Genomic DNA, 15782 nt, shown 5'->3' with positions numbered 1-15782 from the left:
TCTATTCAATCAAAATCATTGGATGTATAATGAATAAATGCATTAGGTTGCATAGGATTGCTATTGCAAGGGGAATACAAAAGAAAAATCGGATATCAGCAGAGCTCATCTTTTTTTTTTTACGCAGCTTTATTTCTGATGAATTAATTTTCATTGCTATCAGGCTGTTCAACTGGCAACCACGTCGATACTTTTCATTACAGCCATCTATAAATCAATGCAAAGTAGAAAAAAAACTGAACCCCCCCCCCAAAAAAGCCACAATGTTTCACACCTCATTAAATATATTCCTTTGATAAACATAATACATTAGTATTACAAAACATAACACCACCTTTTCAACGGCCACCGCTAGTCACTGTATAAAATGATGAATTCCGATATGATCTTGAAGGGGGCTCGGGGGTGGCAGAGGTGCGTTAGGAGTACCTTTCTGCAAAACCACTTGGCTTTTATTGTGGCGTGGACATGATGAGCATATTTGAAATGTCAAATATATCAAGTACGATGCATCGGGGTACTGAGGAGCCACCGGTGGGGGTAATTTGTCGATATTAGTGTCTGACATCGTATGACATAATTGAAATTGTCAAGCTGGTGGAAAAATTGTAGATCAACTTGATCTGCGTGACTTCATCACTGCATGTGAAAGTGTCACCACCGCACCAAAGGCGCTCGACGTGAAGATTCATCACAAGGAACTGATAGCCATCAGTCACCCACAGTTATTCTCATTTTATATTAAAGACACTAATGTATTTGAAGTGAAACGCCACATTTGCCATTCAGCAAGCTTTCGTGTTTTCAGCAGGTCACTGTAGTTTTTTTTTTTTGTACATCCATAGAAAGTAACGCATATTTCATTTACTGCATAGTGTGGCGGTGCACGGCCACTGAGCAAATGGGAACAAATAACACCGAGTTAAAGCAATTGTCGAGTGGAATATATATAGCACTACAGATCCGGGGGGGGGGGGGGGGGGGCTTTCTTACTCAGAATAAAAAATGTCACCATCTTGATACGGTAATGTGTATTTAGCGTGACAGCAGAAATAAACAAGTTAGGTATTAATAAAGTTAAATGGTTGGGTTCTCATCCAGAAAAGCCATGCGTACATTCATTAAGAATTCATCAGGGAAAGAAGCATTATTTATCTGTACAAGTGGCACTTTCCAATAGTTAATATCACATAGATGTAACTATACAGATGTATACATATACAGTATATATATATTTTTTGCATGAAATGGCACAAAAGAGGAAATGTTTACCCTTTTGGATGCCACTTGAAAAAATATGAACATATCTCATATGTTCTAAAATAGTCAACTAATCAATAAGTGCAGGGTTGATGTGTCTATTCTACACTGACGTTACGACATCTATCTATTGTCTATTTATGCACACAAAATGACCTTACATTTAACGCAGAGGTCACCATGACAACATCGTGTTACTTTGAGCTGGCCCACGACAGCGTCTGCATTTGAGAAGCTGACCACCTCGACGAACGCGTTCACACTTTTGATTAAGAAATGCTGGACACCTCATTTTTTTTAAAATTCACGGTAAAATCAATTCACGTCGAATTCGGGGCATTTTCTGGAAATCACAGATGACGAGGGTATTTTGACGGATTGTGATCTAACTCATCCTGAACATTCGGTGCAAAGCCTGCAAACAAACAAACAGAAACAGAATGACCATATAATGAGCTCCTTCGCAAAAAAACAAAACAAAACTAAACATTTTTTTCATGAACTTTTGTCCCAACTCAGAGCAGCAGCAGGCAGTCACCCCTCTAGAAATCATTCTTTTAGTTTTGTTTGTCATCCCTTCTTCATTGCATCCCACTGGAGAATGGCCCCAACTTCTCCCTCCCTTTCCCTTTTTCTTTTTTTTTCTCTCTTTAGCACTTTCCCCTCTTGTCGCGCTGCTGGAACTTCCGAAGGCGACGTCCCCACAGGTCCTTCCAAGGGACGAGCAGGCTCCCCTTGTCCGCCACCACCCCGCTCTGCCCGGGGGAGTCGTCATCGTCCGAGCCCATGAGCAAGTACTTCCTCCCGGGTTTGATCTTGGGACATTTGCAGGCGACGTCCTTGGCGCGCACCCACAGCAGCTGGTCTCCGCGCCGTATGCGATGCTCCCCTTGTTTGTAGACCGATATGATGTTGACGGTGAACTTCCACCACTCGCCCGCCTTGTCCCCTTTGAGCACGTGGACCTGCACAGCTGAGAGAGAACAGCGCAAGATGTCTTCAAGGGGATATCACATGGAAAGTGGACTTTTTAAATCACGCGTCCCCCACGCATTTGCCCGGTGAAAGATTTTTGGGGAAGACGCATCCTCTGTTATTTAAATCCAACTTGACTTGATAAACTCACCTATTTGCTGACTCGTACTCGGGCCAAAACTGCATCTAATATAAAAGTATTGCTTTGGGGCCATTTTGTGGCATCTTGGTGTCAAGGAACTATGTTTCAGTGAGGGGAGGAGCTTCTTGCCGCTATTTTGTGACATCTCTGTTTCCCCCACTTGATGCGGGTTCACCAACCGTTTCTTTTTTTTTTGTCTAACGTGTCTACATATCTCCAAGGCATCTATGGAACTCTGATGATTTGTTCATGGTGTTGAACAGATTTTACATTCATATAAATAATGTACAGACATATAAATATTGATCAGGATATACCTGGGAACATCACGTGTTCCCAGGTAGAGCATTTAAGTTTCTTTTAAGGCTTCTGGTCTTTATAAAAACCGATAAATACAAGTGATCAAACCTGGATATGCTTTGAGAAGAGTACTTCTACCTTGAATTCAAGACATTTCAAGATAGCCGGGCGATGGAGCACCACAATTTAGGCATGACTACCATCTGGTGGAGTCCACCTCACACAGCACTTAGCAAAACTGGAAAGAGTTTTCAAAATACAGTTTTTTTTTTTAAAACTTTCACACCAATTCATCGTTAAATTAAAAAAGGAGTAGATTTGAATGGAACTAGTCAAAGATATTTCTTTTCAGTACAAAAAATTTGTGTGAGGGAATCACCGCTCTGAGGTGTGGCCTTTGAATCCCAGCGCGGCTTGGGTGCCTGCGAGGGGTTTTCTCCGGGTCCGCAGTCCCAAAACATGCCCTTGTCCATGGGCGTGAATGTGAAAGGGGCTTCCTGCTTGTCCGCAGGCAGCCTGCGACTGGCCGCTGACCAGTCCTGCGCGTACCTCCCGAAAAAGGATCGCAGAAAGGATATGAGCACCAGTGGGCTCGACGCATTTTGGCAAGAATGGCGACGGCGGAGAAACTGCACATGAGAGAAGAATTAAAGGCCCTTTGGCGGCAGAGCCCTACGGAACATTTGGGGGTTTTTTTTCACATCACTTTGATTGCCGCCAGAGAAACACATCTCCGGAGCTCAGCTGGCCTTGATATGCGTTGCAATCTGGGTTTGATTTGAGCGCGATGTTATTCACATTTATTTCAAATAGTGCAAATGATTCTAATCTCGACAACACAGGCTCAAGATGTCACTCGCGCCAAGCAGCCGCAGGTGCGAAGAATTATCTTATCCCTTGATCCGCAATTCATGTAATGCCGCGATTGCCGTGTTCGTCAACACGTGGCGTCATAGCGGGAATGTCACAATGGGTTTCAGAATACAGCCAACAGCATCTGCTATTATTCAACGATAGACGTTCCCATCGCCATTGAGCGAATGGGATGACATTATCCCGAGCGTGAGCGTTCCACACACCCAGGGAACAATGTTTGGCGAACACAAATCATGTAAAGTCAACAAACGTTGACATGTTTTAGCTTTGGCTTTCCTGCATTTCACAAAAGAAATAAGTTTTCCAAAACGGTTGTCCCTTTTATTGAAACCCAACTGAAAGTTTTCAATAAAAACAACTTGCTTGCTTGGTTACGCTCACTGAAATTGTTGTCCTAAATGCCACTCTTTGGGAATACTTTTTCCATCCCAAATTACCGTTTCAGGCCCCAAAAAAAATACAAGTTGTGTTTTTACAATACATTTGACGTTTACATAGCTTTGCCTTTGGAAAGTCGGCTTAGCTTAATGCTAGCAAACAATGCAAACGCCCCTTGACATGCTAATTGTTAGCAGTGATAGTCGTTTTAAAAGCAACAGACAATCAAAGACCAATGGTGGGGCACCACATGTAGACAGATATTATAACAATAATTTTTCTTTATCCTCGATGTAAAATGACAAACATTTTAGAGGTAGTTCAATCAAAATGAACAAAACGCGTCATGTTATTTATCAATGTTATTCATCTGTGTTTTTATTAAGGACAATAATAGATTTTTCCTTACTAAAACCTTTTTATTTTTTATTTTTTTGGTAGCAGAGGCCGGAATGGATGAACGGCATTTCCATTCATTTTCCACTCGAATTAAGTTATGCATTTCAACAAAGACAGGTGTTTTCTTTCCGTCTCTTTGCATCTGCAGTCGAATATAATCACTTTTTGGGGGAATCCGGTAGCAAGCCTTTTATTCGTTACCGAGAATGAGGTGAAGTGGAGGAGCGGGGCATTTCGCCGCGGACGTGTGTGTGTGTGTGTGTGTGTGTCCACGCACAATATCAGAAGAAAGAAGGTTTGTTGGGCTGAGTCGAGTGAGCTCTCACAGGCCTGCCATTCAAACGCGGCCCTCTCCTCCATTCGGACACATAAAGGGTGCGTTGGGGGGTGTTGGAGGGAGGAGAGCCCACTATTTGTCTTCCCAGCCACAGAATAAGTTCCAGGAGAATCGGAATATGTTCCAACCTCGCGAGCTGTCCGGGTTCTGCTCCCAGAGCGCCATCCAACTAGCCGGCGTGAGAACCCAGCGGAGACATCGCCCTCTTCTCTGCAGCATCCAGGCACAGAGCCTCGCTTCCTCTTAGTATCTTTCACTCGCCCGCTCTCAAGTACATTCTCACTTTGTGTCCAAACGCACACAAAATCCCCACACGTCCGGCCACTTGCTTTTAAACCAAATAGCCGCCGGCGAAAGAGCCTCGCTCGGCAGCGGCGGGGGTCAAAGAGCGTGTGGCAAAATAGCGGCGCTGCGGTGAGACGACCGAGCGGGAGATGGAAAAGAAGAGGTGTTGTGAGAGGAAGCGATAAGTGCGAAGCGGCGCTGCGCTCACACAATGGCTGCCAAAGGAGACGAGCCGGCGGCCAAACCTCCCACGGGGTTCGACGGCTTCGGGGCGGTGTGCTGCAGCTTGACGCCGGGCGCCATCGACAGGCAGGGGCTCGTGACATTCGAGCTCACTTCATTACAGCGGGAGGCCCCCGTCCCGTCCGGTTATCGGCCGAGAGACCCGCCGGGGACCTCCTGCCCCCCGTCTGAGTCGCGGCGGGGGCTTCCACGCCTTTGACCGCCGGCCCGGAGCGGCGGCAAACACACGAGGCTTTGATTCATTCTTCTGCGGGTGGCGCGAGGAGGGAGGAGGGAACGTGTGTGCCGAGGAGGATGTCAGGCCAGAAAATAATCCCTTTGTGTCCGCCGTCTCCGTAGCGACGGCGGGGATGAAAAACAAAAATTGAATCAACAAAACATATTTCTTTCTCTCGGCGGTGGCAATCCGTCACCGGCTGCCTAATTTAACACCTGTTTGCGCCCCAAGGAATGCTCGGTGCCGGCAGAGTGCACAACTGTGTTTAAACAGAGGGCCCCTTCCCGTGACCCCTGGGGGGTTCGCCGCGGTCACGCACACACAGGGGTTGTGCCCCCCCCCCCCTCCAACCCCGGAGAACAGGGAGAGACCAATAAAAGCGAGGTGACAGGCCTGAGAAATGAATTAACGGCAAAAGAAAAGAAATGCAGGCTCAGCAAAGATGTCCGCAAAAGCGGCGGCCGAGGCGTGCTTCGGACGGAATTATCTCCTTCTCGAACAACTTCTGATTTTGAAACTCAGCAGCTCAATCGACTCTGATCAACAACGACTGGAATTGAAGCTACGGGGCAGCAGGCCCGAGCCGTTTTCATGGCAAATCCTTGAAACGATCAAACGTTCTCGGCAAAAACGAGATGGCGCCGGCAAAATGTTGTCCCCCTGCACGTGTGGTCCGGTCATTCCCAATTTTTACCGAGCCAAGGTACGTCAAGTGTTTTACGTTCGAAATTTTTTTTTTCCCCAGAGCCCCCAACAAAAATGTCCCGATTAAGATATTGTAGACAGCAGACTCACAAATTGAATGGATGACTTGATTTTAAAAATAAGTGTGTTACTCTACCGATCTCTTAAAAGTAACTCAGTCAGAAGACAAGTTCTGCTATTAGTTATTTTCATTTTGCTTCAAATATGAAAACTGGTTTTGCCAATCCAATCAATTTGGAGTCTGCGCTCTGTTCCGGACACGATTTAATCGTGAAAGCATTGAACCCGGAGGGAGCCGGAGCAGCCCCCCCCGGGTGAGCCCCGAATCACAGGAGAGGTAGTCACGCTTCCCAAATCTTCCCGCAAGTCGAGGCAACATTTTCCCAGTTCGTGACCGGCGGGGGTTTTGCTTTATGACTGTGACAACCAAGAAATACGGTTTCCATCTCCCTAAATTCCAGACAATAATTCTTTTCAGCAATGATTTTGTCATCCTATCAAATGAAATACTTAGCGAAAGGAACAAAACAATTGTGCGCGACGACCGCACTCTCCACAAAGAACTTATGGTTAAGGATGTTGATTGTCAAAGCTTATTCTATTCGCAACATCTGGTAAAAATCGGCGGAGGCCGACATATCATTTTGGATGCATTCTTGATACGGTCCCAGATTTTTTTCAGATGTCTCCATTTGTTTGTGTCAAGTCCAAATTCTGATAAGTTATGCGGGGAAGCTGCGTCTGCATTTCAATAAAGATTGTTCATTGATTTGACTTTTTTTAATGTGTGGGAAGTCATGCCAAACAAAAGCTAAAGTTCCATTTAAGTATTAGTTATTCTTAGCACATGCATTACTTCGGTAATGTAAGTCAGTCCTAAAAAAAAAAAAAAAATCATTGGTAATATTACACCTGCTCCCATACATTTGAATCCTATTTTCTTCGGACCTTCAAAACCAAAAGCATCTGTCGGAATTTGAAAAACATCGGGGATTTCTCCACTTCAGTCCGTCTGAATTATTTCGCTGCGCTGCGGCTGCTGTTTCCCGACTCGCGTTTTCTTGCTATTGGCCCGTCTTGCACCTTTGGGGATGCATTCTTGTTTCTGCATGGCAGACATGGACCCGAGCGGGATCACGACTTACAGCGAGTACAACGGCACCTTCTTACATCTTCACACAAGTGCGTAGCACCTGCGCAAGTAAATGTTATGGGATTTGATATATAGAAGCACAAGACGCACGTATTCGAGAAGAATGCAACGGCAAAGCATGTAAGGACGATCAATCATTAATAAAATAATGGCTCAGAGCAATTGCATTGATTGTGGAACGTGACTTCTAACCGCGTACTGGTACACAGACACACTCTCTCTTTCTCTCTCTCTCAGTCTCACACACACAGACAGACGCAGACTTCCCTTACGGGGACCGGATTTTGGGTCCCCACACTGCAAGAGGTCAGCATGATGTCAGTGTGTAAACAGACTTTTGTCCTCATAAAGTGATGAACAGCAGAACACCCACCAGATGATTCCATCACAGCAAATGAAGATGTGGGTAAAAGAGAAACGCGCAGCACCGGCTGCGACTGTTTAAGTCATCAGCGGCGGAGTTGCTGCACCAGGGTGCGGATGCTGCGCGCCTCTGATTAATTGAGACATTTAGCGTCCGCAGCGGCACATTTTTGCAGAGTGGGCTCACTCACCGTAGTCTTTCTTGCAGTACTTCTTCATGGTGATCTTCATTTTCCCTTTGGAAGCTTTACAGTGGGATTCACAATCTGGAATGAAGGGAAAGGCACATTTTGATTCATACAATGTACAAAATCACACGGAGAACAGGGATTCTCATCTGGTGTGTCGTTGACAGCTCATGAAAAAGTAGAGGGGAAAACGACAGTTTTGATTGATTGATTTGATTTTTTTCAGATGGTGAGTGTTTTCGAAGGATGTTTAAAAAAAATGGTCTTGCCTTCTTAAAAGCGCGCCACAAAATTTAATGAGCATGGACAAAAAAAGTGAGTTCACTTGAGAGCTCCCGTTCTCAAGTGTGATTGTTTCACAACGCCGCTGGATGTTTATGGTTACGGAATACGCTGTCCTGGGGTTGCCGTTGCGGTGTGCGGACCTCCATTGGCTCCCACTGCGAAATATGAAGAAATCCTCTTCTGATTGCCATCAACACTTTCACTCGCATGCCCTCGGCTCCCATTAAAGCGCACTTGCATATTTGCGGTTTGGCATTGGGAAATCGACCTCTTTGAAGATGGATGTGTTTGTTTGGACCCTATCCACTGTTATTCACAGTAAATATCACCTATTTGAGATTCATTCTTTCGTTCGTTTTCATGACCGCCTATGTTCGCTCGGGTCGCGAGCTTCATCTGGTGACCAGCCAATCGCAGCCTATTTGGAATTTTCTCTAATTATATAAATTTTCTTTTTTTTCTTTGGCAAGTTAACTGTTTACAGTACATATTTATTTAATTGTAGTATTGTGTAACGATGACTGTTGGCCATAAACACAAAAAATAAAAATAAAAAACACTCACAACACCAACAACAACAAAGCATCAAACAACTCGCCTGCTGTGCAAAACTTGGATGGGGGATCGCAGAGGAATGTTTTTGTTTGGGCAAAATTTCCGCCGACACACATGCTGACAAATCTCAACTCTCACCGCCAGCTGTGTTGGATTTGCCAGTCGGCGCGAGAGGGGCATCGACATTGAAAGATGCTGAAAATGTCAGCTGCGACTCATGTAGTTACGCCAATCTAGGACTCCACAGTGCATCAAAACCTTGGAATCAGTTAAAGATTTACGACTGCCGGTAGGTATTGTCATGATGCGTTATGTTTATGGTTTCATCCATGCAATTATGAAGACTTTTGGGGGCGGGAAAAGGCTCGTTTCATCCATCAACGGAGCAACACGCCACAAATGCCCAATTCTACCTGTGCAAAGTCGAGCAAAATCCCAAAAGAAAGAAAAGCCCTCGCATCCGCAGTTAGACGACGTTTTGCGCTCGACTTGCGTCGGGAACGAAAATGGGGCCCGAAGTCTAAATTCGTGTCTGAAGATTCGCCAGTTTATGTGCACTTGGCATTTAGTGGCAGGCTTTAAAGATGACTGCTGCTTTTGTCACCGTGCCAGGTCGGGCTCATAATGAGGGAGCTGGTGGTGAGGGGCTAAAAACTTCAAATTGAAATCATTTGTTCTCTCCACTTTCCACTGACTGACACAAATTGGAAGCAGATCGTGTACTCGTGTTGCTGTAACTCTTACTCTCTCCGAGTAGTGAGACCCGTGCTCCCTTTTCTGGGGGCGGGGGGTGGGAAAGCAGGAAGGAGGGAGCAGTTGAGAGAGGGAGGGGGGTGGGGCCTTTCAGCTCGCCTGAATATGGACAAACTTCATTATTTCTTCCAGCTCTCTGTCCAGTCGCCCCCTTTCTTCTCCATTCTACTCTGTGTGAATGAGGTTGCCCGGGTAATGATGGGGGAAGAAAAAAGCGCCCCTCTCCGCCCTCTTATAAAAGAAAAAGTCATTTGGTTTGTGGGATGAGGATGGAATTCATGTATGTTGAGGAAGCATTTTGGGGTGAAATGCCTGGCTGCTTTCTCAGGTGGTGGGATCAGAAAAAAAACGGAAAAACCGAAATCCCCAAGTAAATGAATTTGACTAGTCCATATCAAGCCCGCCTAATTTCCATGCGAATGGAGGAGAAAAGGCGGTTGGGGCCTCTATCTGCCGCTGGCCTCTGGGGGGCCTTCACCCCCCCACCCCCTTTGATAGGCGACACTGACGTTGCGCCCCCTCAGAGAAATGGCTGCACACTCCGAGCCATTACACCCGCGGCGCTCATTAAGGTCCAATCTCCTGCTGGGAAGACAAACGCCCTCATTGTGCGGCGCTGCGGCAGCGCCACGCTCATCGCTGAGGGACCGCAAGGCTTCTAATTTGGAGGGTGGCGTCGACAAAGAATCCAAGCTTTACACTGTCTCTGCTGCTTTCACTGTCGCCGGGAGTCACAAATGACTCACCCCGCCGTCAGAACCATCGATCGCAACAATCCAGGTCATCACCTACGACCTCGAGAGGAAAAAAAGCTTTCTTTTTAGATTCTTATTTTGTTAGAATGTTTGAACTCAGTGCTGGTATTTACCGGTAAGTTATTTACGATTTGTTTTATGTCAATTATTTAATAAAAGATATCAATCGTCCTGGGCTGCGTCGTGGGTGGAGCCCCCAGAGAGTCTCTAAACCTTCCGGGCCATCCTATATCACAGTCAAACTAATTCAGGCAACACTGTAAACAACTAAGACAACGGGTCCGGGGAGGGTCTGAACCTAATGAGCCATGAAAGGAACACACTGATCACAAAAAAAAAGACACTAAAGCGATGGGTAAATACTGCCGTGGCACATGGCCCCATGTCACCGCATGGCGACTCTTGTCCGAGTAAATCAGGCTGGGCTTTGCTGGCAGCGCGGTCAGCCTTGATTGAAATACAAACTGGTGCAAATGAAGCATGTAATCAGATTAAGGCTGAAAACCCGGGGGGGAGGGGGGTCGCAGCGCAGGCCTGGAATACAGGCAATGACGCCGCAGGGAGCTGTGAAAAAAATATATAATAATAATAAAGTCTCTTTCGAGCCTGGAGTTTGCATCAGCGGTGGACCTTGATGGTCGGAAGCGAGACCACGTTGTTGCAGATGGAGGATGAAATAGAAAAACACAAATGCCGTTTCCCACATCGTGAATGACTGAATTAAGCGCATTAAAAAATTTTTTTTAAAAAACACACACCCACAAACTGTGTGCAGTGTCACAAGGGCTTACATTATCTTGTTTTAAGCCAATAAAGTACATTATTAAGTACTGTTCAGTTGTATTTAACTTTGCCGTACGTTTTCATGTTATCCTTTAGAACTGTTTATTCTCAAACATGTCCGTGTCACGGACCATTTTTATCAAACTTTTACGAGCAAAGCATTTTCATTGAATCATTATTTAACCACGGTCAAGATGACAGTGGCTTAAAATAATAAAAAATTTTATGATTCAAATTATTGCCTGTTTTTTGACGAAACTTGAGCCTACTATGTTACTATAATTTGTTTGTGGTCTGTACGGTGATACTTTGAGGCGGTACTTGGTGTAAAAAGTGTCAGAGCAACTTTATTGAAACACTTATAATTTAAAAAAAAAATTATAAGTGTCGCATTACGGAGGTAGAAAGCATGCCACTACCTGGCAAAAACCAAATAGTCATGACAGCATCCAATTTTTCCCCCTCTTGCACGCCCCCACCCCCTCCAACCCCAGTCCAGATTTTTGCAGAAACATGTAAATGCAGAAGCAGATTGTTTGCCACGTTACTGACCTGATGTCTCATCGTAGCTGCTGTAAGTCGCCGTAGGTGATGCAACTGGAATCTCTGCAGCACAGACAGGAAGCGGGTCATTAATTGTCATTGAAAGAGAATCATCCACACGCGTTTGCTCCATGAGAGCACACTTCCTTTCTCCTGCCTTGGACCACACGTCACATATAGAGGGCTCCGTCCTTTTAGCAATTACCCACAATGCACTACCGGCGGCCATATTGGAGGGCTGTTATAAACAAGCCATACACGAAAGTGCATTGTGGGTAATTGCTAAAAGGACGGAGCCCTCTATCCTGAATCATACACCTTTGAGCCCGAGCTCGATGTCTTCTTAACGACAGCTGATTTGGACACACGCCGTGCCTCGGCATCTGGTGTAAGATGAGTTTTGTGCAAGTGTGGCCATTGTGGTCTGCTGGAGGTGCTGAGAGCCAAAGCGGAGCTGAAAGTGCTGCGGGAGAACCAAGTATGTTCTGTTTTCCTTCTTCACGATAAGACTGTAAAGCGCGCTGGGCACCATTTTCGGTGGCTACAGACACGACTTCTCTATTAATACCAGTCAGATGCTTTTTTTGATCAAATAAGCTACCAGCGATCTCTATCTCAGTGTGACGCTGGTGTCTGTTACCGAAGGCCTGCCATCGGCAGCCAGCAGATGCAGCCAATAGCTATACGGTATCAGCCATCATTTCTTTGGACGCATTTTGGGGATTTACCGTAAAACGGAAGGCTAATGATACAGAAGGCACAAAAGGCCACATTAGGTGAGTGGTAAGGTCCTGTTTATGCGGGTTTAAACAGCCAAATATCCATCCAGAATAATGGAACCGGATATAAAAATAACAAGACGTGACGGGAGTCCTAACAAGCCTGCACAAGCATTTCAAGTCGTCTCCTGAGATCAGACGGAACATTCAAGAAAAAGGAAAGCAGCTTTGATTTGTCAAGTCAAGTCAAGTCAAGTCAACAGTATTTATAGAGCACTTTCAAACAGCCATCGCTGCATACAAAGTGCTGTACATGGAGCAATTTAACATGCACAATAAACAGTAAGACAAATCGGTAATAAAGGCGGTAGAAAGCACCAAACAGTAAAACCAAGAACAAATCTAAGTCATGCTGAGTCGAATGCCAAAGAATACAAGTGAGTTTTGACGAGGGTTTTGAAGATGGGCAGCGAGGAGGCTTGCCGAATGTTTAGTGGGAGGTCATTCCAGAGAGAGGGACCAGCAACAGAAACTGTCAAACTGTTATCAGAATAAAAACGGCTTTTGTTCAGCGGAAAAATATTTGCAACTGGATGAACCGCTGTGGTTTATTCACAATACATTTATTGCTGCAGACCAGACGTCTTCTTGAGGGTGATAAATCCTCAGTGTGAGCGATTAAAAAATAAATCAATAAAAAAAAATCACCATTGCGCCACATTGCGCAGTGGTGAAAGGTTTCGAAAACTGCAGCTATCCATGGTAAACGGTTACACGTGAAAGGAGTTTTCCATGTTACTTCACAATTAAATTAGTGGGGCATTTTGAAGGAAATGTTTGGATGTTTTAATTCTCTTTTTATCATGTTTAGTTTTCAATGTTTTTCATGCAAACTCCACACCAAAGATCTGAGCTAAAATCCAAACCCAAATTTGCTCAGCACGTGCTTCCCTGTGTGGAGTTTGCAAGTTCTCCTCGGGCCTGTGTGGGTTTTCTCCGGGTACTCAGGTTTGCTCCCACATTCCAAAAACATGTACGACGGGCTGATTGAACACTCGAAATCGTCCCTAGGTGCGAATGTGAGCGTGAACGGTTGTTTGTCTCTGTGTGCCCTGCGATGGGCTGGCAACCGGTTCAGGGTGTCCCCCTGCCTACTGGCCGAAGACGGCTGGGGTAGGCTCCAGCACCCCCCGCGACCCTCGTGAGGATAAACAGATCAGAAAATGAATGGATGGATGGATGTATATAAATACACAATTTTCATTTTGTAAAATGTCCACTTCATAATTTACCTCATTCCTGTTTCATGCACCAGTGAGCTCACAAAATCATTTTTAAAAAAAGGACCGAAATAAGGTATGGCAAAGCTAATTCAAAGTGATCAGCGGTTCTCTTTTACTCTGACATGTTAAATGTTTGCGTCTGACTGGTGTTTTAAAAATAATTACATGACATCATTCTCCACTAATTCGTTGACTGTAATGTGGCTTTCTGTACGTCTGACTGTATTGTACAAATACTTTGTTACTGTACTGAAGTCAATCTTTCAGCTACGTACTTGGTTTGAGAAAGTTTTTTTGTTTTTCTTTCCTCAGTTCTGTTGCGGTTTCAGTTTCTGCATATCTGAATTGCTGCTTCACTAGAGTGTGGAGGAAAACTGGTTAGCACGTCCGCCACACAGCACGGTGCAGCGGTGCAGGGTTCGATTCCGGCTGCGGCCTTCCTGTGTGGGGTTCGCGACAGCTGAGATAGGCTCCAGCGCGCACGCGATGCTCGTGAGGGAAAGTGAATTAGAAAACGGACGGATGGATGGCTAGAGTGTGTGAGTACGTTTGCCACGTTTGGGCGATCTCCACGTCAATCATTGAAGCAGCTCCATTGATTGGTCACGAGGCCACGAATACTAAGAAAGCTAGTCCAATTGAAGTTTGAGGTAGAATTGAAAATTCATCTTGTGTCAGTTGGGAGAAAAGCTTACTGATGCAGGGGGCGATGGGAGAGCGACTCTGCTGGTATCCCTTGGCACATCGGTTACAGGTGATTCCCGCAACTCCGTCCTTGCAAGGGCATTGGCCTGTCGTCTGGTTACACGTCTTCCCCGCTGCTCCGACTGGATGGCAGTCACATGCTGGAGGGAGCCAGTCAGATGACATGACAGGAAGCAACATGAGAGATGTGAAGCCAAGTCAAGTTGTGATTTCATAGATTTCTAAAAGCACCCCCCCCTGACTGCGCGTGCGGGTGCGGGTGCGTTGGTTGTCACACACACGCCCTCTACACATCATTAAGCGCTGATCTTCTTGCACGTAGTTTTTCTAAACATACTTTGCGCACGCCGAGCTCCCGCGGGGACTCCGGCGAGTGCGTGATGTTCTGCCATCTAACTGTTTTTTTCTCTCCTGCGCCGAATTTAAAAGGAATAAGAGGAGCTGCTTCAATTGGAGGGGAATCAAGTCGGCTGCGTTTACTCGCACAACGGTGCAGACGCCCATTTCTACCGGTGCACGTCTATGAGAAATACCAAAAAGAAAGAAGACTCCGCCCATGCGCGCAGTTAGACCACACTTGGCGCTTGCTTAACGCGCTGGGCACTGGAAGAGGGCCCAACATGTTCCATACATCGACAGTCATCCAAATACCCACACGTACTGAGAAATCGTTCCCTTTCGAGTTAACTTGATTTTCTTTCAGTCACATCACAGACGGGGAACTGGGCCTTGCACCAGCATAAAACCGCCTCATGACAGAGTTTCTCTCCACCCCTCACAAGGAATACGAAAGACAAAACAACGCGATTCCGATGAGCATTTCACACGCTTGGCACATCCTCCATCTTGTGGGTTAATATCGAAACGTATGCAGGTCGGAGTCTGTCTCGAAGCAGGCCGGGCGCAGACGTTTGTGATCAGACATGCTGCGTGCTCTTCAGATTGAGTTTCCACTGCGCAGCTTTTTGGCAACGACGCGCTCGCGCACACTGGCTGAATAATGTTTCCCGTTCACGGTTGAGTGGGACACACTTCAAAGTCTGCTTAAGCGGTTAGCTGGGAAGACTGCACGTTCAATGTGAGATATTTGCTCCGTGAGTATGCGCGCGCTCTGCCAAACAATTACAGGACCGAGATACAGCGCTTGAAGTACAGGCCGAGCTTTCTTATTAGCGCTCAAAGTGTTGCTCGGTATGAACCGTGAGAGGCATTGACAGTTTGACTTATCAGATGTTTTTGAAGAGCTTACCACCGCAACATTATGAGCAGTACTTCAACTACAAGAAAAAAGTCACATTGTCACGAGAATTAAATCGTATTGTATCGTTTCTTTAAAGAAAGGAGTTAGGGATAATCTTCATTGGTGAGAAGCAACCCTTTGCTGACTTTGATTGAAAAGGGAGAGTCTGCGTCAAACTAGGCCTGATTGCTGGTTGCATGCAGGGCGGGCCCTTGGATTGACCGGCGACCAGTCACGGGTGGTGTCCGCCTACTGCCGTCATTCAAGTGGGAGTGGCTTCAGCTCCGCACAACCCCGAACAGGAGAAGTGATATCAAAAATAGACTCGGGGCAGTGTGAC

At 45.8% G+C, this 15782-nt stretch overlaps 1 protein-coding gene across 2 annotated transcripts in view; it reads right to left on the bottom strand.

The window, feature by feature from the left end:
- ntn1b (netrin 1b) overlaps positions 1–15782 on the bottom strand; it is a 29583-nt gene continuing 13801 nt past the window's right edge. For both annotated transcript variants that reach the window (XM_086133664.1, XM_086133663.1), the window contains 4 exons: positions 14193–14342; positions 11505–11558; positions 7825–7899; positions 1–2233 (listed from right to left, as the gene is read on the bottom strand). In XM_086133664.1, coding sequence (XP_085989790.1) covers positions 1911–2233; positions 7825–7899; positions 11505–11558; positions 14193–14342 — 602 coding nt within the window. In that variant the 3' untranslated portion in view covers positions 1–1910. The remainder of the gene's footprint in view (positions 2234–7824; positions 7900–11504; positions 11559–14192; positions 14343–15782) is intronic.

Source organism: Hippocampus guttulatus, chromosome 16, assembly GCF_054856545.1.
Source record: "Hippocampus guttulatus isolate MCC_2025c chromosome 16, RoL_Hgut_1.0, whole genome shotgun sequence".
Classification (NCBI taxonomy): domain Eukaryota; kingdom Metazoa; phylum Chordata; class Actinopteri; order Syngnathiformes; family Syngnathidae; genus Hippocampus; species Hippocampus guttulatus.
The sequence above is the reverse complement of the archived record's forward strand: the minus strand, read 5'-3'. Positions and strand labels throughout refer to the sequence as shown.